The sequence below is a fragment of the Rutidosis leptorrhynchoides genome, chromosome 2 (genome assembly GCF_046630445.1).
Source record: "Rutidosis leptorrhynchoides isolate AG116_Rl617_1_P2 chromosome 2, CSIRO_AGI_Rlap_v1, whole genome shotgun sequence".
Classification (NCBI taxonomy): domain Eukaryota; kingdom Viridiplantae; phylum Streptophyta; class Magnoliopsida; order Asterales; family Asteraceae; genus Rutidosis; species Rutidosis leptorrhynchoides.
Window position 1 is genome coordinate 29,044,143 of NC_092334.1, and position 26,087 is coordinate 29,070,229.

At 36.7% G+C, this 26,087-nt stretch overlaps 1 protein-coding gene and 1 pseudogene across 1 annotated transcript; one reads left to right on the top strand and one right to left on the bottom strand.

Annotated features, from left to right (window-relative positions):
- The first annotated feature begins 355 nt into the window (after positions 1-355).
- On the top strand, positions 356-13,550 carry LOC139887742 (4-coumarate--CoA ligase-like 6). Its single transcript, XM_071870803.1, has 7 exons — positions 356-1,208; positions 11,946-12,070; positions 12,491-12,680; positions 12,879-13,021; positions 13,123-13,182; positions 13,312-13,422; positions 13,521-13,550. Exons 1-7 carry the CDS (start codon positions 356-358, stop codon positions 13,548-13,550), a joined length of 1,512 nt encoding a protein of 503 aa, XP_071726904.1.
- A 1,474-nt stretch (positions 13,551-15,024) lies between these two features.
- On the bottom strand, positions 15,025-20,562 carry LOC139894294 (adagio protein 1-like; annotated as a pseudogene).
- Positions 20,563-26,087: the final 5,525 nt, after the last annotated feature.

Sequence of the window (26,087 nt, forward strand, 5' to 3'; positions counted from 1 at the left end):
GGTCATGTGATATGAAAAACCTTAATGTAACAGTTAGTAAACAAACTTTGTAACGAAACTAATTTAATACTCTAACGACTATATTCATGGATCAGATGGCCTTTTTTAATTGCCTACTAGGTGTAACAATTTGAGATATACACCTTCATGTAAATTTCTATACTTATAACATTTCAATAAAATGCAACCAATTTTTCTTACCATTATAAAATATTATAATAGTTTTCAAGCTTGGATAGCATCTAAATATTATATATAGCCCCCACAATATTAAGTATTAACCAAACCTACAACAGTCTTTTCTCACACATTCTTCACATTAAAAAAAAAAAAGGGATTTTTAACACATTCTAACATGCAAAAGCAACCCATTGAAGTTCCAAAATGGTATTCTTTAGAAACAGGAATATACAGCAGCAAACACACACCAATTAACCTCCCTTCAGACCCTTTTACTGATGTCGTTTCACACATATTTTCTCATAAACACAATGGCAATACATCCTTCATTGATGGCTCAACCGGTTTATCGTTATCATACGCACAACTACAACCATTGGTTAAATCCATGGCGAGCGGGCTCCACCACCAAATGGGCGTTCGAAAAGGCGATGTTGTGTTAATGATTGTGACTAATTCTATTCACTTTCATATCATCTTCTTAGGTGTTTTGTATCTTGGTGATGTAGTTACCACAATGAATCCTCTTAGTAGTCCCTCAGAGATCAAAAAACAAACATCCGATTGTAACATTAAGCTCGCTTTCAGTTTATCTACTCAAGTTAAAGAATTAAGTACATTCGGTATCGTTTCTATTATCGTACCACAAAACCCTAACTTCGACACCAGTCATCCTGAATTTTCGCTTTTTCACCAACTAATTTCGTACAATCAGAACTCGTTGCCACCTCGTACGATTAGTCAGCATGACACTGCAGCTATTCTTTATTCTTCCGGTACTACTGGTGCTAGTAAAGGTGTTGTCTTGACACATCAAAATTTAATTTCTGGCGTTGAGTTATTCGTTCGATTTGAAGCTTCACAATACGGGGACAATAACGAAGAAAGTGTATATTTGGCTGTTATACCAATGTTTCATATCTACGGTCTTACACTTTTCACTTTGGGGATATTGTCGTTGGGTTCGACCATTGTTGTGATGAATAAGTTTGATCATAATGAGATGATATGCGTGATTAGTAAATATGGTGTGACTCATTTCCCTGCAGTACTGTTGGAGTATGATACAAATTCAAAGCGAGCGGAAGCATTTTTAAAACTTTACAAAATCATACTCTTCCACGGATCATTGTACAAAACTTTAGCAAACAAAACAAAATTAACGAAATTAAACAAGAGAAGATTAGAATACAACCTTTGTAGCCTTTTGAAGATCGAATCTGAAAAACTCAAAGAAGAGTTCCTCTAAACGGTAGACACCCAAAGTTCCAACCTTGTTTCAATCTATACCTTCTACTTAACGGATCTTTTCTTTTTCCTTATTTCCACCAAAACCGAACCCAATTATAGATCTCAAGTATTTTAGTTACTTGAAAAAGAGAAAGAGAAATATCATTTTGTATGTGTGTTTTTGTATCTCAAGTTTCTATCTATTTTCAATACCAAGACTTGGTATTATATAGAATAAAATTGATACATATAATACAAATATAAAGATTTGGAAAGATTTTAAAAGATTTGCAAAATCAAATCTTTATATAAAATAAGATTTACAAATCAAATTAAATCTTATTTATATCAAATCAAATCTTATATATTATATAAAATATGATTATAGTACAAATCTTTATATAAAATAAGATTTACAAATCAAATCAAATCTTATTTATATCAAATCTTATATATTTAGATTTGTAAGTATATGTACACACATAAAAAACTTACTTAATTTATTAAACCATTAACTAATGATTAATAAATTAATTTCCGATTAGAAGGTATATCAAACAATTTACGATTGGCCTTTGTGTGTGACCGAATAGGATAAATGGACTTTTATTATTTAATGTCATGGGCATATCTTCGGAATATATGTACCACGGTCAAACCACGATCGAACCGTAGCCAACCCGAGAACATATTTCTAACAGACTCCCACTTGCACTGACATTAATAATATTGGCCTGTCTTAAAAGACACACCGTGTGTAACAACTAGTCTGCTACGTTACACTCCTATATTTTGATTTATATCAGTCATCCTTTTGTTCAAGATATCTATATGAACGTGTGACATGGTTAAGTGTCAATCATCATCATTCAAGATTATGTTTCCCGATAGAGATTTGTGGTGATCAAATAGACTGCTATTGCATCAATTCAGTCGTAACATGGCCATGCATTTAATGCAGCACAAATCAACGAGGGGCCCAGAGATATCGCTTCAACTTGCTATGAGAAGAAGGAACAAATTGCTTCAACTGTATAGACATCCACTACATCCCATATTGTACCTGATCTGCACCCTTATGACTGGCATTTACGCACAGCGTTAAATACAGGTCAAAGTAGAATATAGTTTGTGTCAGGGTTCTTCATACATATCCATTCTAGGATAAATGATATTGCCATCTTAGAGCTTACTTGTGACTTAAAACCATGAAGTAATGTCTAAGTGTGGTCATTCCAGAACCTTGAATCAACTATCAAGTTCCTCATGAATGTAGTTTCATATAAGCCTATATTACTACACTTCATAGCAGCCTTAATTCAATTCTCTCTTCCTTAGAGAATGATCGACTGTGGAAGTTTATGAAATAATATTCATTGGAAGTTAAAACATGCAAAATGAAACATGGCAATATACAATGAAATGATCGCATCGTGCGTATAATATAATCTCAATATATTAATCATCAGATCAATTGCAACATATATTATTGTCCAATGTTTAAAGTTTCAAACTTAACATAATAAATACAATCAAACTTTATCATCGATGACACGAATGCCAATAGACATGCTATGAGCATCATGTTTAGTCTGTGGCAAAGGCTTGGTGAAAGGATCAGCCAAGTTCTTAGTCGTGTCTACTCTACTTAATAATATGTCATTTTCTGCTACAAGTTGACGGATGTAATGGTACTTTCTGAGTATGTGCCGTGTGCGCTTTTGTCACCTCGGTTCTTGAGCCAAGACAGCTGCACTCACATTGTCGCAGAAAATCTCAACAGGATCATGGATTGTAGGAACCACTCCTAGATCCCCGATGAATTTCTTTATCCACATGGCCTTTTTAGCAGCTTCATTTACCGCTATATACTCGGCTTCTGTCGTAGAATCAGCAATAGTACTTTGCTTGCCACTTCTCCATGTGACGGCTCCACCGTTCAACATAAATACAAATCCTGATTGTGAAGAGCAATCATCTCTATCTGATTGGAAACTAGCGTCTGAATATCCTTTGACGCTCAGCTCGTCATTCCCACCATAGACCAAGAACATCTCTTTAGTCCTCCTAAGATACTTTAGAATGTTCTTGACTGCTATCCAATGAGCTTCACCAGGATTGGCCTGATAACGACTAGTCATGCTTAGTGCATACGACATGTCAGGCCTAGTGCATATCATCGCATACATGATCGATCCTATAGCTGAAGCATATGGAGTCCGACTCATGGTAGCCGATTCCAAGTCAGAATTAGGACATTGAGACTTGCTCAATATCATTCCAGGGTTCATAGGAACGCACCCTTTCTTAGAGTTATGCATACCGAATTTCTTCAGTATCTTATCTATATATGCACTTTGGTTTAGCCCAATTAATCTCCTTGACCTATCTCGATAGATCTTTATTCCCAAAATATATGATGCATCTCCTATGTCTTTCATGGAGAAACATTTCCCTAGCCAAGCTTTGACATCTTTTAGTGTCGGGATATCGTTTCCCATGAGTAATATGTCATCGACATATAGTACAAGGAAGACTACAACACTCCCACTAGACCTAACATAGACACATGGCTCATCTTCGCCTCTAATAAAACCAAATTCTTTGATCTTCTCATCAAATCAAAGATTCCAGGTACGAGAAGCTTGTTTAAGTCCATAAATGGACCTTTGAAGCTTGCCACACTATTAGGATACTTAGGATGTACATAACCCTCAGGTTGTGTCATAAACACATCCTCTGTTAGTTTACCATTAAGGAAAGCTGTTTTTACATCCATTTGCCATATCTCATAGTCATAAAATGCAGCTATGGCAAAAAGTATTCTAATGGATTTCAACATAGCTACTGGTGAAAAAGTTTCATCATAGTCTACACCATATTGTTGCGTGTAACCCTTAGCCACCAGTCTGGCTTTGAATGTGTGTACATTTTCATCCATATCGGTCTTCTTCTTGAAGACCCACTTACACCCAATAGTTTTAATACCTGGTATATGATCAATCAAGATCCAGACTTGATTATTATGCATGGATTGGATCTCGTTGTCCATAGCCTCCTTCCATTTGGCAGACTCGGGGCCTGTCATCGCTTCCTGATAGGTAATAGGTTCATCAGAATCTATATTTTCGTCATCACCCTCAAATATGTGTAAACTATATTTCATTGGTGTTCGACGCACTCTATCAGATCTACATATAGGTGGTGGCTGTAGGTCAGTTTCTCTCTCAACAGCAGGTTCGTCGACCTCTTGAGGAGAATCGGTTTCAATATCGGTTTCCATGTCGGTTGATTCTTGAATTTCTTCAAGGTCTATTTTGCTCCCACTGGTTTCTTTTGATATGAAATCCTTTTCAAGGAAGACTCCCTTTTGAGACACAAAGACTTTGTTCTCAGTAGGGTTGTAAAACAAATATCCAAAAGAATCAGTCGGGTAACCAACAAATAAACACTTTTCAGATCTGGGTTCAAGTTTATCTTGAGCTTCACGACGAACGTAAGCCTCACAACCTCAGATTCTTAGATATGAGAGAGACACGGTTTTACCATGCCATATCTCATAAGGTGTTTTGGAAACTTTCTTGGTTGGGATGAGGTTAAGGATCCTTGCGGCAGTTTGTAGGGCGTAACCCCAAAAACTGATTGGAAGCATTGTGCGGCTCATCATGGATCGAACCATATCAAGTAATGTTCGATTCCTCCTTTCAGCCACACCATTATGTTGTGGTGTTCTAGGAGGAGCTAATTGTGAGATTATCCCACAACCCCGTAGATGATCACGAAATTCATCATTAAGATATTCACCACCTCTATCAGATCGGAGAATCTTAATTCTTTTGTTCAGTTGATTTTCTACTTCGTTTTGGTATGCCTTGAACACTCCAAAAGTTTCAGACTTTTCTTTAATTAAATAAACATAGCCATATCTACTGAAGTCATCAGTAAATGTAACGAAGTATCGTTCCTTGTGTCTAGTGGGCGATCTGAACGGACCGCACACATCAGTGTGTACCAACCCCAACAGATCCTTTGCCCGTTCACAGCTTCCTGTGAAAGGTGCCTTTGTCATTTTTCCTGATAAGCAAGATTCGCATTCATCATACGATATTATATCAAATGATTCTAGAATTCCATCTGACTGGAGTTTGGCTATGCGTTTCTTGTTTATGTGGCCTAAACGACAATGCCATAGATACGTTTTATCCAAAACATCTTTGGATGAATCAACATTGTAGATTGAACTATCATTTAGCTTTGTTGTGGTTTCTAAGATGCCTTTACAAGGACTAGCCTTGAAATAAAACATCCCATTTTTGTGAACAAGTATTTATCCATTATCAAAACTAAAATTAAAACCATCATTAAATAAAGCATCAAAAGATATAATGTTTCTTGCCATTTCGGCACTGTAGCAAACATTTGATAAAACAATACATAAACCAGAATCAAAAGAAAGCTTGTATTCTCCAATCATGTCAACAGAGGCAACATTCTTATTCCCCATGATTAGATTAAGCTCCCCGGTCTTCAGCTTCCTACTTCTTGTGAGTCCCTGCACATTTGTACAAATGTGAGTACCACATCCCGTGTCCAATACCCAGGAATTAGAAATAGTAGTATTGTTTAGTTCAATCATGAACAAACCTGAAGGTACAGCGACTCCCTTAGCCCATAGTTCATTAAGTTCCTTCAAGTACTTAGTACAATTGCGCCTCCAATGTCCTTTATCCCCACAATGAAAGCATATTGCTTCTTCAGGAGACTTGGTTTGCGGGATCTTTGAAGTAGAAGAGTTAGCAATGCCCTTAGGTTTAGGTTTGAAGTTGGACGTGCCAACCTTACCCTTGCCCTTGTTCTTGCCCTTTGCTTTGTTTTTCTTCTTCTTAATCCCACCTTCACGAATGGCTAGAACGGTAGTTGCGGGTTTAGCTTTGGCCATGTTAGCCTCAGCGGTTTTTAACATGCCATGGAGCTCCATGATTGTTTTCTCCATATTGTTCATATTATAGTTCATAATGAATCCTTCATATGCACTAGTCAGCGAGTTCAGGATAAAATCCGTTGCAAGCTCCTGACTTATAGAAAAACCAAGGCGCTCCAACCGTTCTATGTACCCTTTCATTTGTAGTACATGGACACTAACACTACTTCCCGTTGCCATTTTGCAAGATACGAGAGCTTTCACGGTGTCAAACCTTTCTTGCTTTGCTTGTTGTTGGAACATGTCCTTGAGTTGGTTAAGCATGTCATATGACCCTAAGCTCTCCATGCCCTTTTGGAGCTCTGGAGACATGGTCCCCAACATCAAGCATGCTACCTCATTAGACTCGGAACGCCGTTTTTCAAACTCGTCCCTAGCCGCTTGAGTAGCTCTCGATCCGGGTTCTGCCGGTAAGGGTTCCTCAATAGCCCTGATCTTTCCTTCCATCCTAAGAGCAATTCTTAGGTTGCGAAGCCAGTCCATGTAGTTCAAGCCCGTAAGCTTGTCCTTTTTCGAGGAGCCCTTTAATCCAGAAATTAGTGATTGATGACGGAGTAGGATTTGTATTTGTTACAGACATCTGTCATATTTTATTTTTAAAGTAAGTTGTATTAGTTAGTTTGATATGTTTAAACCTTGTTAAGATAATTACCCAAGTGTGTTTAATATTCAAACAATTATAATTAACAAGGCTAAGATCCATATTTCACTTATGTTAACGACGGGTTCGCCGCCGATCGCCAACCATAAGCTATTTAGGTAGGTAACTATATTACCAATTTCATCCATTATGAAATTCTTAGGTTCTGCGGGATTTAGTGATAATCAATTATTTCACTTGGCATGTTTAATCCCTTCTACGCTAATCCTTCCTCGTGGCGGGTTTGCCGCAAACCACGATTTCAGATTGTAAACCGTCCGTGATAGATACACGTGAAATCTGGCCCAAGACTCTCGGGTATCGCGAAATTCACCTCACCCTTCCCAACACCCAATTAAAGTCCGGCCCAAGACTCTCGGGTATCGCGAACTCTAACAGGTAGAAGGTTCGAATGTGTGTACTACTCATGGATAGCGTAAAGTTTACATTTAAAACGGGTTTTTGTTTTCTTTTAGCAAAAGTAGTTTACACCATTTTAAAACATTTGCTAATTATGTATTGCGTATTGCGTTTGTTAAACTAATTTTAACCAAACCGTTTTATATGATTATTGTCCCTTTTGTTTTTTTTTTAAAACATTTTCTAGCTAGCATGGCATAGACAAATAATAAAACAATAATAATCATGACACGCAATTATCGGTAGTATGCCTCGAGTCCTATGCGTTTTTCCGGTGAGCCAACACACGGAAAAACATGGTCAACTAGGGACATAACCTTGTGTGAGAATTGGCTCCCACTAAAACCGCCATCTCCATTATATGCTCGGATGAGCCGCCTTGTGAACATCGTCTTCTTGATTTCAATCTTGGTTGCATTATCTTACAAAATAACTATTCTATTTTCTATACTATTACAAATACAATATAAATAGAAAGACGACATGCAAGTCGTTTAATAAATTATTACATTCATCCCGAATAAATAATAAATTAAATCATACAACCAAACATCCACACAAGGGTCTTATTGAGGCAAATACTACCGATTTCATACAACAATCACATACATAACAAATGGAGTGCCAACCGTCCATTTTCATATAACATGTTTCGATAAGGATTGATTTAAACAACACTTAATGGCACTTATAATATTCAATCCTTGTTTACATAACATATGTATGTAAACCCACTTCATATTTTGTAAGTATAGTTTTCATGCCAAAACCATCCAAATAAACATATTAAGTGAATCAAAACATGTTGGAGATTTATTCACCTTACCAAAGCATTATAACGACCCTCATTTTTCCATTATATATTTTTCCAATATTAAATGCCCAAACAATATAATCAAAACTTAATGATTAAACTTTAATCAACAATTGTTAAGTATTAAGAGTTAGAAAACATATTAATTAACTTTGTGCAATAATTGACAAGTTAATAAAAGATGAAAATAATAAACTGTTAGTCGACACTCACTGCTAATTAAAATTTATGCATTTATGTAATATTATAACTAATAACCTATAAGTAATAAATAAAAATTGACATTTATATAAATAATAAAACAATTGAGAACTAAATATATACAAGTCATGAATTAGTAAAAAGAAAATAATACTTATCATGTAGTAAATGTAAAAAATAATAATAGTAATAATAGTAATAATAATGAGACTAAAGAATCATCCTTATGTTGACTAAAAATTAAAATAATATATATATAAACTAGTACCACCTATTGTTGACTAAAAATTATAAAATAAAATAAAATCATTAATTAGAACATCCTTATGTTGACTAACACTCTAATACTTGCACTATATAAACTCCTAGTTTCTCATTCACAAATCACACCAAAATCCTCTCTCAAAAACAATCTCTCCCTCTCCCTCTCTTGTGGTATTCGGATCTTCAAGCTTGTTCTTCGTGTTCTTCAAGAATCTTCAAGGAGTTCTTCAAGATTTTTAAGGCTTTGATCTTCCATCTTCATCGTGTTCATCTTTTCTTTGTTAATTATCTTGAATCTTCAAAGGTATAACATAAACCCTAAACTATTTACATAAACTTTAATCTTTGTTAATTCATATTCATATTATAAACTTGTTATTCATAAGTATATACATAAACACTCCTAGATTTATATATACATATATACATGTAAAAAAATATATTTTTATGTATATATACGAATTATATATACATATACATATTAAAACCTTAAACCCTAATACTACTTATACTAGTACTTAACATGTATACACTATTACTATTACTAGCACCTATAACCTACTACTTATATTGTAGCACAAAAATATTTTGGGATATGTATTAGAGATGTATAGATCTTCGAACTTTCTTGACGAATGGTTCTACGAGATTCTAGGCAGAGGGTTTGGACTTCCGATTTAAAGGGTCCTATGGCTCAAGCCCCTAGATCTAAATTAGCCATTCGAAGGGAAAGGGGTGATTGGAAGCTTATCTAATACGGCAAGTATCCTAAAATGAAAAACACTCATAAAAGTAGAAACTCTATAGTCATAGAAACTTAGTAAAATAAGAAACTTTCTAAAAATGGAAACATTATAAAAATAGTAACTTACTAGGAATAGAAACTTAGTAAAACAAACTATACTTAAACACATACTTAAACTTAAACATGGGCAAAACACTTAACTACTCTTAAATGTCAATAGGTTGACTTTCCTGCTCACTCGTTCAACTCTTTATTCCGAGGAATAACTCTCTCTCTACTTACTAAGGTGAATTCATAGCCCCACTCTTTATTGCTAGCAAACTTATTTAACTTATTTGGGGTGAGACACATGCTGCTTTTACTATTTACAATTTAGACACAAGTACCAACTGCTAAAACTATGCTATACCCGGCTACGTCCGACTAAGTCCCTACAGTGATATTTTTAAGTGCTGCGGCATGCTTATTTATTGGGGGTAGGCCTATCGGGAGTAACGTCCCCGATACATTTGACTAAGTCTTTGTATTACTTGATAATGAAATTAAACCGACAAGGACAGACACAACTTGTCATGAGGCAAACTTGAACGTTTAGTCTAAATATCACGCACTGGCATAACTTTTTGATCCTGCGGGAGATCAACCTTACAAATTAAATCTTGTGGTCTAAAACAAACGGTCAAACTTATTTGTTAAACCTATGAACTTCACTCAACCTTTTGGTTGACACTTTAGCATGTTTTGTCTCAGGTGCTGTTTGATTCAAGCTCTTATACTTACTGCTTATGTGATGCTACTTGGACATAGGATCAAGAGATATCGCATTTATTACTTCTGCATGTGAACATTTCCATTATTGTTATTCCTATCATTGTAACTACGTTTCATTTTCCGCTGCGTGCTCAATAAAGTTTGTTTTATCATTTAGTATCGTTCTCGTATATTATAATATGTTGGTTGATTTGATATTAAGTCACATTTCACCCAGGCCCTAACTGGGGGTGTGACAAGCATAAAGTCTAAAATTAATAATTTTAATTTTTTCATTTCATGTAAAACATGAAAAGAATTCATGTACTTTATTTTCCTAAACATTGAATCTTTAATAGTCAACATGCAAGTTACCATTAAAATTTTCGGATTTTGGCAGATTCATACATGTAACTTTAAATGGTCATATTTTACTCATTTCTAATCCGTTTTCGATGAATTTTTTGTTTCTTCAAATTTAAGTTCTTTCAGTTAGCTTTCAAATGCAATTAGTCTCATACAATAATATTGAGTTTAAAGCCCCGAAACAGTCCATCAAATACGGACTGTCCAGGCTGGAAAAAAATTTCTTAAATGAAAAAAAATGAATTTAACCCATTTTACATTTTGCCAAAATCTAAGATTCAAATTAGTATTTAGGAAACATAAAACATAAATCATGATACTTGTTTTGCATGTTTGTTATGCATGATCATCTCCAAGAATCATGCACAACTCATCCATCAAAACTAAATATCATAAGAAAAGTTTGCTAAAACTTGTACAAGATGGCTCGGATACCACTGTTGGAGTATGATACAAATTCAAAGCGAGCGGAAGCATTTTTAAAACTTTACAAAATCATACTCTTCCACGGATCATTGTACAAAACTTTAGCAAACAAAACAAAATTAACGAAATTAAACAAGAGAAGATTAGAATACAACCTTTGTAGCCTTTTGAAGATCGAATCTGAAAAACCCAAAGAAGAGTTCCTCTAAACGGTAGACACCCAAAGTTCCAACCTTGTTTCAATCTATACCTTCTACTTAACGGATCTTTTCTTTTTCCTTATTTCCACCAAAACCGAACCCAATTATAGATCTCAAGTATTTTGGTTACTTGAAAAAGAGAAAGAGAAATATCATTTTGTATGTGTGTTTTTGTATCTCAAGTTTCTATCTATTTTCAATACCAAGACTTGGTATTATATAGAATAAAATTGATACATATAATACAAATATAAAGATTTGGAAAGATTTTAAAAGATTTGCAAAATCAAATCTTTATATAAAATAAGATTTACAAATCAAATCAAATCTTATTTATATCAAATCAAATCTTATATATTATATAAAATATGATTATAGTACAAATCTTTATATAAAATAAGATTTACAAATCAAATCAAATCTTATTTATATCAAATCTTATATATTTAGATTTGTAAGTATATGTACACACATAAAAAAAAACTTACTTAATTTATTAAACCATTAACTAATGATTAATAAATTAACTTCCGATTAGAAGGTATATCAAACAATTTACGATTGGCCTTTGTGTGTGACCGAATAGGATAAATGGACTTTTATTATTTAATGTCATGGGCATATCTTCGGAATATATGTACCACGGTCAAACCACGATCGAACCGTAGCCAACCCGAGAACATATTTCTAACAAGTACCTCCATTGATTGCTGCATTGGTTAAAACAGGAAAGAGTGTTTATTATAGGGATCAATTGAAGAGCTTAAAACAGGTCTCAAGTGGTGCTGCTCCAATTAGTACTAAATGCATTGAAGAATTTGTACAAACATTTCCTGATGTCGATTTCATTCAGGTAAATTAAGGACTGATTAATTACTTAATTGATTGCCACCGAGCTAGTAGCAAAAAGCCCCATGTTGTTTGCGGGCCTGTATCCGTGAAAAAATCGGTGCAGGTTCGAATCCTTGGGGGAGGTTTTATCTAGGGTTCTGTTGTGGTGACAAGGTGCATGTCATAAGCTACTCGGGTTAACCCAAAGCACACCGGGTACGCATTGCGTGATGGTGTGTGAGGAGTTTCCTTCTAACATGTGAGTGGGTAGCATATGATTGTGATGGTGGTTAAGTCCCATCCTCTAGGTGATCCCAATACTGTCGTTCTAAAAATATAAATTACTTAATTGATTGATTATAAATTCTGTTTCAGTCAAACTAGTGTAATTAGTTAACGTTGGTTAGTTTTTTAATCAACTTAAAAATTGATAACATTGCAGGGTTATGGAATGAGTGAATCAACTGCAGTGGGAACAACAGGATTCAATACGCGAAATAAAAAGAATTACGCATCGGTAGGGCTAATGGCTCCAAATATGGAAGCCAAAGTGGTGAATTGTATTAACGGTTTGTGTTCGCCTCCTGGTGTAACAGGAGAGCTTTGGTTAAGAGGACCTGGCATCATGAAAGGTATACACAAAAAAAAAAAAAAAAAAATGCCATCTAGTGTTTGTTTCATAAGCAAAATTTCTTATTTAGTAACTTTTTGGTTCATGGTAGACTCTTATTTAGTTCTTTTTTGGCTCATTCCTTATTTAGATTTGACGTTTTCTGAATGCTACTAGAGTACTATACTGAAAATGTTTATTTGGTATTGATTTTTGGTAGAATATTTAAACAAGGCTGAAACGTGTTCGTCGATTGATAAGAATGGCTGGCTACATACGGGAGACATTGTATATTTTGATAACGAAGGCTTCTTATACGTTGTTGATCGAATGAAGGATGTCATCAAGTACAATGGTTTTCAGGTATGCAGCAAATTATTATCACCCTTATAAATGAGTCGCATAAGTGGCTTTTAACTTAAATTTGTGCTAATTATATAAGTTGGATTTTGTTTAATTTGCAGATTGCTCCAGCTGATTTGGAGCATGTATTGGCTTCTCATCCAGATATAGATGATGTTGCAGTAATAGGGTTAGTATAATTTAATGCTTTTTATTTTATGTGACATTATACATTAACAAAAATAAGAAACAGAATTGTTAGTGTTCATTTATGACATAATAACTTAATTCTGATAATCGGTATGTTTCAGGGCTTTGGTCCTTTGGATGAAGTGGCCGGAGAGGTTCCAATGGCGTTTGTCGTAAAGAAACCTATATCTAACATTTCGCAATCTGAAATCATCAACTTTGTTGCCAAACAGGTTTGAAGTCTTTTTCATATTTATATGAATGGATATTAAACATAAATTTGTTCATGCTAAACAATGTTATTGAACTATGTATGTTCTTGATGAAACAGGTTGCACCCCAAGAAAGTAAGACGGGTTAAATTTGTGAGCGCGATACCAAAATCTGCAGCTGGAAAGATCTTGCGACGAGAACTAAAGAATTTAGATACATTTGTCGCTTCAAGACTATAACTCTGTGAAGATTCGTTTTAATGGGAGCTCATACTCGAACAAAAACTTCATTTCTTCGCAAACTTCAAAACATGTTATTTCATTCTTTATTGTGTCGAGCACTTGTATAGTGTATAATTTGTAAATTTATCTCCAAATTAATGTTACCATTGCATCTTCATTCTTTTGTAATTTAGCATCAGTTGTCAGTTCATAAAGATTTCATTATCAGTAGTTTCATACTTTCATTAATGTGCTTCACATTTGTACGTAATAGCATATAACATAACTATAATACAACACGCTAGGTATTTGGAAGTATATACATATATATTTTTTTTTATTGCTCTACTTTTCTTAAAATTTGAAATATATATATAAAAAAAGATTTTATTTTTGAAAGGCAAACTCACATAAACCACTAAACGAATTAACCACGAAATATATATATACAAATTGTCCTAAGTGGGACTCGAACTCACAAACTCTTCATTGAAAGAGTCACATGACCGCTAGAACAATGAAATGACAAATAGTAAAAAAAAAAAAAAAATTAGTAAAAAACAAAGTCATAAATAGTACTAGTCGAAATGAAATGACATATATTAACAAAAGGTCTCTTATTGGCTAATAAATAAACACTATAGTGGGTATGCCATCATGTCATATTATGTGTTCATTTTCAACAATATACATCTATCTATAGACTAACCTGACCAAAAACATCAAAGAAACACATCACTACTCTAAAGCTATGGCAACATCCAAATATTACAAGTCAACATATAAATGTATACAAAGGAACTGTTGAATGAACCTTTTAACCCTGTAGACAGCCAACTAGCTGAGCATACACAAACCCATATCCTACCACGACCATAACCACAAGGCACCCTTGATCCACAGCCAAATAACTAGCCGGTCCATGTACAAAATAGACGTTAATAGCTTCCTGAATACAGCTTCGTGTACATAGTTGAGGACAATTTGGTCATTTCCTATATACAAGCACCATTCAAAACACATCATTACACCCCTATTTGTGTGGTCCGTTCTAGTGACAGCATTCCCTGATGGGCAGACATTATAAAAATAACTAAATAAAACCAATGTATATTATACCCTATCAAATCTATCAATTACTGAATATCAAAATCTATGCGAGTGACCCAAGTAGGTACAGAACAAACGGTTTTCTGCACAAATCTGTCAAAATCGTACCCTTAATCGGAATACCCTCTTTAGATCTACAAATGTATACCATGTATATCCTATCTATTGACCCGAAACCACACATGCCCGACCATAAAAGGGCCACTGAGTCGGTTTCATATAACATTTGTTGCACTTTAAATAACGGAGCTCGCTAAAGATAGCTCATGGATCTCACTTAGCATCCATTCCTCACCGGTTTGACCACCAAGAACAATGGCCCGTGTACCACCCACGACACACGTACTATGACCCCACGCAAAACGTGGTGGCCGACCAGGTACATTCAATATCCTCCATGAGCAACTGACCCACCAAACACAAGTATCCTGCCACCTGGCAGGCTCACGGCTACATGCTCAAGACGTGGCGGTGGACCTATGCCGCCAGGGTTACCCGCCCCCGGCATCCCGCTTCCCGTCACCGATCTCCAACACGGTTCATCCTCACTTAAATCCATAGTGAAAACATTGCTTGACCGGAACCTTAAGGGCCCACTTTTAGCAAGACCACCAAACATCAATATTTTCCTACCACCGTAGACCGATAACATGTGACCTAAACGAGAAGGTGGGGTCCATGCGACCGGAATCTCTCTCCAGATTGGTTTCTCGATTGAAAGATCGAGTAAAAACGTGTCACCCAAAAGTACACCGGAATCCGCACAACCGCCGGATACAATCAGTTTTGTCCCGTCAAGTGTACACGAACTATGCCATGATCGTGGAATTGGAGGGGCTAATCCGGAAATTTCACGCCAAGAAGGATGTTTGGCATCCAAATCCAACACAAATACATCATTAAGTAACCCTTGGGTCCCACATCCTCCAAACACAACTAAATTAGAACCGTTAACACACGAAAGTGTATGACCCCAACAACCAGGTGGCGGTGAGCCCACTTTCACATGTTGCCACTCGGGTTTAGTAGAACTCAAGTCCAATACAAAAGTGGGACCGTTTCGAGAACCCGAGTCGTCTCACTACCCCAGGCGTTTTGACAGACCATTCTCCATAAGTCCTCATTCTTCGCCACCTCATAAAACCGCCTACAAACTGAACCTACAGATGCAATATCTCGGGGGGTCAACAAAGAAAGAATCTTTAGCGATATTACTTCATCGCTTAACTGTAGAATCCGACAGAGTCCACGAGGAGAATTGCGGGTCCCGCCTGGAGTTAGCCGGCAAGAGAGGAGGCTGGAACGAAATCGGTCCATCATTTTCAAGGTGCCATTTGTGGTGGACCCCGGTAGTGGACCAAGATCAAGATAAACTTGTGTGAAGAACTGGATACCTATGATATGGGTGATGACATCATCATCACCATATATGGGAGTCATACGCAATCGGTTCATTAAGGGTGTACCATCCTTAGTGAAATTTAAAAGTTCTCCTTTGAATTCAACTCCAACCTCAAGACATCTTCTAATTTCTGAAACTACAGTTGAGTCTACCAATGGGTGTCTTCTTTTTGCATATGGACCTCTGCATTGTAAGAACCGGCTGAAAACAAATATATAAATTAGAGTAGACAAAGATCAATGTACTAACTCATAGACAGAATGATAATTACCCGTCTGGAGTTAGCCGGCAAGAGAGGAGGCTGGAACGAAATCGGTCCATCATTTTCAAGTTCCCATTTGTGGTGGACCCCGGTAGTGGACCAAGATCAAGATAAACTTGTGTGAAGAACTGGATACCTATGATATGGGTGATGACACCATATATGGGAGTCATACGCAATCGGTTCATTAAGGGGTGTACCATCCTTAGTGAAATTTAAAAGTTCTCCTTTGAATCAAACTCCAACCTCAAGACATCTTCTAATTTCTGAAACTACAGTTGAGTCTACCAATGGGTGTCTTCTTTTTGCATATGGACCTCTGCATTGTAAGAACCGGCTGAAAACAAATATACAAATTAGAGTAGACAAAGATCAATGTACTAACTCATAGACAGAATGATAATTAAAAGAATAGAGTATAAAAAACACAAAAAGTAGAGGAGACAAATTCACCCTATCGATATGAGAGCGCGTAATTTAGGTTGTATATGATTGATAACAGGTTGAGCAGATAAACCATAAAAGTATAGAATATTAAAACATTAAAAATTACAAGACTACAACATAAATACATATAATCAAGAACTAAGAAACTCTCATAACAATATTTATAGGAAAATATAGTACTCGTGATAGACCTAAGAAATTTTCCTTCAAGTGTCAGACCTCCTCCTTGCCTTCTGGTGAACTCATCAGACATTATTATTTATTTTCAGAACATTAAATGGATCAACCAAAGTGAACAAGCTCATAATACATGTTAATGTGTGATAATCAGTTGGTAAATAGTATTGTTGGCATGTTACAAAGATTAAGTTATAAGGCTAGTGGCAATCTTTTCATGGTATCAATATTAAAAAATTACATCTACTTTATATGATTGACCTTCCAACACATGAAGAGCAAACAACAGATTTCAACTAATACTATCTGAACATGATGTCTAGACTAGATATATGATTGTTAGTCTTGTAGTTACTACTAATAAACCTCTAATTTTATAACTTTCTGAACTTGATGAGCAAAGGTCTATACTTTTGCAGGCCTTTTTGCAAAAATTCCATCATATTTAAGACTGGCAGCAGTCTTTTACAGTATATCAGTATCAGTTTTTAATTTCGTTTACTTAATCAAATTGTTCTTCCAACACCATAAAAGCAAAAATCAACAGATCTCAACAAATATTATCAGAACACTGAGTAAAATGTATATAATCTATTCCTCATACGCTGAGATTTGCATAACCGTAAGTCCATAAAGACAATAAACCCCATAACACCTCACTAGATTCCAAAAAACTAAAACCACAACCAACAACTTCAATATTATGTTTCCCTTAGGCTGTTACATTAACATATGGTGTATAGAATACGGGGCATGAGTAGTGATCATATATTCTTATTGCTACTTCACAATGTTACATGCATACAATGTAAGAGAAGATTTCAAGATCAGATCATTAAGGAAAGAGAGAGAAAAGATGTCAGAAGACCAGCTAGGAGACAACCTGAAACTACTAGCTAAGACAATCTTATATGTTTGATATATCATATTACATAGCTAATCTTCATAAATAGATATATCTGCGTCAACATATGGATGTGACTGTGTGAGAAGTTCCACAACAGTACGGTCCCTTGATAGGATCAAGTCATCAAACTCCAAAATTGGTACATTTAACACACTAAGAATCAAGTACAGTTCAAAAGTTGTTAAAGATACATTAAAAATTCATTCAGTATTCGGGAAGAAGCATATATAGAGTATGCAGTTACAAAAAAGTATCCTAAGAGACTAACTCGGTAACTGCAACTTCCTATTTTACTTGTACCAATCTAGCTATAACGAGCATTGTCCACGTTGTTGAGGGTGCAAACCAAAGTCCCACATCGGTCATGGGACAAAACAAATGTATGTATATAAGTCTAAGGGGAAGTCCCTCTATCACCAATTAGTTTTAGAAAAGGATGGACTCTTGAGCTTATATTGCAGGACATTGTGTTTGGGCTATACGATCCTTACAAATGGTATCAGAGCTAGGCTATAGCCCCGATGTGGTGGACAGCGCAGTGGGCGCACCCCTGAGCGCACGCAGCGACGTGGCGTGACCCTGGCACGATGAGTTGATCATGGAAGCCTTGTATCGAAATCTCCCTGCCCTCCCACCAGGTTGAGAGTTCCGAGTTGGCGGCGGTAAAGGTTGGATCTGGACTATCGTTGGACTTGGGTTTGAGGGGAGGTTTGTTGGGGGTGCAAACCAAAGTCCCACATCGGTCATGAGACAAAACAAATGTATGTATATAAGTCTAAGGGGAAGTCCCTCTATCACCAATTGGTTTTAAAAAAGGATGGACTCTTGAGCTTATATTGCAGAACATTGTGTTTGGGCTATACGATCCTTACAAATGGTATCAGAGGTGGACAGCGCAGTTGGCGCACCCCTGAGCGCACGCAGCGACGTGGCGTGACCCTGCCACGATGAGTTGATCATGGAAGCCTTGTATCGAAATCTCCCTGCCCTCCCACTAGGTTGAGAGTTCCGAGTTGGCGGCGGTAAAGGTTGGATCTGGACTATCGTTGGACTTGGGTTTGAGGGGAGGTTTGTTGGGGGAGCAAACCAAAGTCCCACATCGGTCATCGGACAAAACAAATGTATGTATATAAGTCTAAGGGGAAGTCCCTCTATCACCAATTAGTTTTAGAAAAGGATTTTAGAAAATGATGGACTCTTGAGCTTATATTGCAGGACATTGTGTTTGGGCTATACGATCTTTACACACGCAACATATAGACTAATGAAAAACCTTCAGATAATAGTAAAAAAAAAAAAAAAGACCTAGCATTCCTATTGGACCTATTCTATTCAAAAGTGGGGTCATGGGCTACAGCAACTCATTTAATCCATCCCTTGAAATTTACTCTTACACATGCTAACTGATGACAAAATAAGAAAGGTAGTATACCATTATACTAGGGAAAAAAAAAAATCTTTTTCAGTTATAGAAACTTAATACTGTAGTATTGACATTTTTAGCCATCCATTACGAGCCAAAGTTTCTTGGGGTGTGCTTGGCTACTAGTATTAGCATCGTTGTAGAAGTCATTTAAGTCTGCCGACACGTCGGTTTGGGGACTAGACCATCCTTTTTCGCCCAAAAAAGCCTAAAAAGTCGGTCAAAGCTAAAATTCAGGTCGAGGTCGTGCTAAGTCAGTCAAAACCTTGGTATATGATAAAGTCATGTTCTTGACTTCTTTCTTTTTTCTTAAAAATTCATAATCCCCCAAAACATAGTCACCCAAAAGATTGTTGCTTTCAAATGCAAGCTAACAAAAAATATTTTAATTTCGGTCGGAAGTCATACTCCTCTACTGCTAAATACACATAGCTATACACAAGAAAAAACATCAAACATTATCTAGCCCAGGAAAACTACATAGATATGTATCCAACTCTCTCCGCTTTCCTGTTGCATGTTTTGGACATCCAATTTACCATTTAATGTAACAAACATTCAATCCACTACTACTTAATGCATATGACTTCTCGCGACTTACAGACCATTGACATGGCACCAGTTTTAATGACATGACAGCTTAATTGACTGCCAATTCAGCAAAAAAACTTGAATATTCATAAATTTCAAATTCAAATATACAATTACACGATGAAGGTCAATGAGTAAGGTTCAGTACGTTGTCAAATAACTTAATAAGTTCATAAAATACCTTAATCATTTCTATATACTTTAATCATACTACTGTTACAGAATCAGAACTTACCAATTACGACCGATTACTTCTTCAGCCCGATAACCGGTTATGATTTCGAAGACAGAATTAACATAAATTATAGGATGATCAGGTTCCAAAGCATCTGTAACAACAAATCCACAGGGTGCAGGTTGAAGCAAACTATCAACGGACCTCCATCATTGAATAAGAACCCTTCTTCGTCACCGCTCAAATCAGAATTACTACTATCCCATTCCATAAATTGCAAAAAATAAGAAAAATGATAAGCTCACCCCATTCGAAACCCTGGATATCGAAACAGCTATTGGGTACGGAAATCGAGCGTATGAGTAACTGGTTTAGTTGAGGATGAAATTGTAAAGATAGTGAAGTAAATTACGGTGATATTGAAATGAATTGGTGAAATTAGGGTTTTCGTGTGTTAGTTTTTTTTTTTTTTTTTTTTTTAATGGGAATGAGTGCTGTGGACGAGGTTTGGCGAATAACCGACCTACGTAGGTAGCTTACACCTACTTTCCCACGTCACATTTTATAACAAACATTACTATATCATCTAATTACTATATTATCTAGACAAAAATAGTAAGTTTTTGCTATTTTTGAGTCGTGATTGGTTTTTGCTTGGATCTTCGGTTCGTGTTTAGTTTCGTGTTCGTGTTTTGTTTTGTTTTGTTTCGTTCACTATAAGGCTCGGATTTAGATAGCGTTTCGAGTAGGGTTGTGTTGCTTTGTTTTCTGTTTTCGAGCCTTTTTAGTGGAGGTCCTTATGTTTTCTTATCTCCGCTTTGGATATTTCGTTATATAAGTTTTCGTTTTTATGCCAGAAAAAAAAAATCTAGACAAAAATAGTGAATAGTAACTAGAGGCATTTTCGTCATTTCACTTTTTTTTTTTAAATTCTAATTAAATTTCACTACACCAACAAAGACCCCACACTTTTTACAAATATTCAAATCGACCCTCCAAACAAGGAGTAAAGTGTCAAATAACCATTTTCATAAAAAATCTTAAATAAACTCCACCCAAATATTCAACGGGTCATATCTTCTCGCTCGCAACGAGTTAAATTTTTCCGACACTATCGTTAAACTCGAAATGATTTTAGGAACACAATGTCACTAACTATAGGCAAAATGGACGCTTTTTAAAAAACGCTAAAAAATTGGGGTACTTTTCATACACGTTGATTTTGCGTTAAATTTTTAAAAGTCGATAATTACATAGCTAAACGCGGAGATGGACATATATTGTTAATTTAAAATAACATTTAAATCTTTCACGGGTTATATCTTTTAGTTCGACTCGAGTTGCGCTTCAACGACATCATTATTTAGCCACGAAATAATTTTACAAACTAATCGCAATAAAATACATTGAAAACCGAACCCCGGCGCGAAGCGAGGGTTCAACAACTAGTTATCTCCAAATGTAACGACCCAACCCGTATTAAAACCGGCCCATAAAAAATTTTCCTTTTAATACGCGTTAAATAATACTTTAGGTCCCAATTGTGTTTCCATAAACATCTTTAATACAATAGAAGGTTTAATAAACCTTAAAACATTTAATACATTGATTAATTGTCCAAACGGACATACACGACCCGACTAGTTTAGTTTCCAACCAAAACTTAGCATGGTGATTTGGGACTACGCTACCCAAATCCTAATGGAGTACAAAAGCAAGATCTTCTAAGCAACCTAGCCAAGATCTCTAATCCCCAAGCTTACCCGAGCCGCCAAGCATGCGATCCTATAAAAATAGCAACAACGAGAGGGTAAGCTAACGCTTAGTGAATGATAATATACTACATAAATATATATGCATAAAATGGACACGCCACACAAAACCAAATACCGCATACCGGAGCATCCAAGCATAAAGGCAAGCTAGTCTAAGCATACGGTAAGATCACTAAGTAACGAGCTAAAGATACATCAACAAAATATAAGTACACCAACAACGATGTGAACAATGCCAATAAGCTACATCACGACAATACAACATTATATGTATACAATATATATATATATATATATATATATATATATATATATATATATATATATATATATATATATATATATATATATATATATATATATATATATATATATATATATATATATATATATATATCGAATAACATAATTTGCTTACGCTTACTACACAATAACCATGGTTAACCAAGTACAAGGGAATGGTACTTCGAATTTCCCATCGGTGTTCCCAACAACCGTTAGTGTACAACGAAATATTCACTAACCCCTGGGTGGTATCGATCACCCGAACTTAAAACCCACTCGTCACGTGTAATGTGGTATCGAACCCCCGAACTTTAACCCACACTACACGCCCACACACACACCTATATGACATGGTATCGAACGCCCGAACTTTAAACCCATATCATATATTGACCCGATGTGGTATCGATCGCCCGAACTTTAACCCACATCGAACCTCGTAAAAGTAAATACATTATATACACACATGTATAATCATTTCACTCACTATATTAACCCTTCGTCATTGGGGTTACATAAGTCCACATCGCACGCCCATGTGATAACGTACACACAGAGTGTGCACCTCGCCAAAGTGGTCAACCAAAACGCACAACCGTGCCACTTGGACCTATACACAAGTCCAATAATTCCACCTATACGAGAAGCGAGCTCTACAAGCGAGAACCCCTTCACCCGACCCGCACCCATCCTACACATACATATGCATATAGGATATTAACACTCACCTTGTCGCCTTGAAGAATGCAACCGGACAATCCACAACTCGCCAATGGAAAGTACCTAATCCATTATCACAAATTCAACAACACACTTAGATTGGATCTACAAACCAACCCAATTCGACACTTAGTGCAATTTCGACCCAAATGCACTTCCAAGGACAAACCGCGCACAAACTAACCAATAATCACTAACACAAGTGATAATGGTCCTAATATGCCAATTAAACCCGAACACAAGTGTTAAACACTTATCGTTCTCAAAATCGCCCATAAACCCTAATTTTGACCCGTTAAGTCAAAATCTCACCATTTACAAGTCTTGACACCAAAACACATTTAACTCGGGTTTATACTTCAACTTAATCCATTTTAAGTTTATAAACCTTATTAAATCAACAATCGGGTCAAAATCATCATCAAACCCTAATTGCTTCCAACATCTCAATAATCACTAAATGCTAGTGATTTCACCCAAATTGCAAGTCTCACAAGCATGAACTTGTACACTAAACCCAAAACCCGCCAATAACAACAATAAACCCGAATATTGGTGTTAATCTCCAATTACAACTAAATGGGTTCTATCTATGAATCATACAATCAAAAGTCCCAAAATTGAATGAAGAACACAAAAATGAATTTCGGAGTTAGAGCTTACCACTAGTATCACCGTGTAGCTAAGAACGAGGAGAACAAGCTTGTCAACTACGCCAAAGTTTAAAACCCGCTTCTTCCTTTCCAAAATCCCACTTGAATCACTTGGGGTATTTGAGTTTCTTGGGAGAAAATGAAAGAAAAAGGAAAAGAAAATAAGAAATGAAATGAATGGATGAGGTTAAATCCTCAAATCTGGCTCAAACGCGAAAAGACCAAATTGACCTTGAACTTCATTTAAAATTACAAGAATCTGGTGCCAGTTCGTGCAGTATGCCGCGCCGCGGCCTTAAATGTCGCGCCCCCACATTTGACTAAGTCTGGGATCATTTTATAACTAACTTCTGATCTAAATTTCAATAGAATGCCGCGCCGCGCACAAAGCACGATCTGAGTAATTTTCTCCTCACACAAGACTTAACACTAGAAAATGTCCCGAACCCTTCATACGCCTATCGTACATACCCAATACACCTATAAATCATATACGGGGAAAAACGTGGTGTTACAACTCTCCCCCACTTAGCCTCGATCACGTCCTCGTGATCCTCGTCACTTAACCAAACGGACCACACTTCACTGTCCTCAAACATAAGTCCCAACCGGCTTTCCTAAGCAATTCGTCCCACTGAATTGCCTTTAACAACTAAATCGTCACCCGCGATTTATCAAATCCACAATCCGAGCACTAAAACTATGCTCATTCCCTAACATCTGGAAAACTCAACCAATCTCGTACCGAGATATCAACCCCTTAGCGTACCCTTACCGAGTACAACGCTAAAAGCAACCAGTCTAAACCTAAGGTCAACAACCCGAAACGATGAAGACCGAACCAAATGAATCCTTACGGATAACACCAAATCACTAAACATCCCTTGTAGTGCGCAATACGACCAATACGCAACTACCGTACAACATCACAAGCAACGGCTAAAACCGTTAGCGTCCAAAACGACCATGGCAACGCTAACCCAAGGTGTACAAAATCGACTATCGTCACACCCGTAGCAACAGGTGAGCGAAACACGGCTATCGCATCACTAATCATACAACATGGTCCTCACGACCCCACCATTGGCGTATAAAACACCCAATAGATCACACATCAACAACAATACGCAATGTCGACATTCGACTCGATGTTGGTCGACGAAGAGCGGTAGGTCAAATACGTTAACTACTCACCAACCATCGCAACGCGCACATGACCGACGAGGCCGACGAAAAGTGCCACCGAGACGTTAACACTTACCTCAATCACACATGTGGCCGACGAAGAGCGATAGGTCAAACGTTAATCACTCGCCACATAACCAACTACCTACATGTGACCGACGAAGAGCGATAAGTCAAACATTAATCACTCGTCACATGCCTCACACATGGCCAAACCAAAGCGATTCCTAACGGAAAACGCATTCCACATACCAACAAGTAGCCAACGAAAAGCGAATCCTAACGGATAACACTTACTACTTATCACATTCCAACCGTAGTCAACGAAAAGTGAATCCTCGCCATTGGATAGCACTTGCCACAATTCAACAAGCAAACTAAGTATATACACATACATAGAATCATTCCACTCAACTTGGAATCTCCCGCACACGAACCATACGTAGGCATAAAACATTGCTAACAAGATCGAGCAAGAACCACCTATCACGCCCATAGGCACAAAACAATATTTCTCTTAGAAGAGAACCCGACACACACATCCCTTAACCGAGGGATTTTACCTTGCTCGTCAAATACGCCCATTATCTCCCAACAAGATTCACCACATTACCACCCCCGGTGATATTTCAAATCCAAATTCATAAGTACAATTTAACCAAAATTGTACTCTACTACAAATCGACCAAAACTAGGTCCCGACACGAATTTCGGATCTATCAAAAGCATCATCCGCAATCTCACACTAAAATTTTCTCGTGCGGGAGTGTAACTCCCCCACTTGGAATTACGTTCCATAACCGCATCTCGTACACCCGTACAATGCTACCAAAGGTAGACTTTACCAACAATTGGGTTCACACGACCCATCACTACATCTCGCTCCAATCTTCGACACACGAAGGATTTCAACCAATCCTTAACACTTCGAACGAAAAGTGTACCGCAAATTACACAGCTCTACTCTCTCAATCATCCAATTGCTATAGCTTGTCAAACTTCACCCAGTCACTCATGTAACTAAGGGTTTCACTTCGGTACCCTAAGTACAATGTAACCGCAACATAATCGGAGTCGAACACCACGCTAGTAGGTATAAAAGAGGCACCTAATGTCGCGTCACATAGACTCCTTTACTAACATACATCGAGATCCAAAACACTCGATTTCTCGGGTTTCATCCCACCCGTCGAACCTCATGGTTCATCAACTTCAACACGAGAGCGAACACGCTCTAACATCCGAACACCAAAACTCATTTCCATGGCTTGGTAGAAACATTTCCCAAATACTAAGGAATGCTTGGTTACGCCAAGTCTTACGCCCTTCGCCCAGCAATCAAAACACTCAAT

Bases quoted from the DNA above. Each gene is read 5' to 3' on its own strand.
- LOC139887742 (XM_071870803.1), top strand. From the start codon at position 356: ATGCAAAAGCAACCCATTGAAGTTCCAAAATGGTATTCTTTAGAAACA. The intron at 12,071-12,490 runs GTAAATTAAGGA...ATAACATTGCAG, and splicing joins CTGATGTCGATTTCATTCAG to GGTTATGGAATGAGTGAATC. The intron at 12,681-12,878 runs GTATACACAAAA...GATTTTTGGTAG, and splicing joins AGGACCTGGCATCATGAAAG to AATATTTAAACAAGGCTGAA.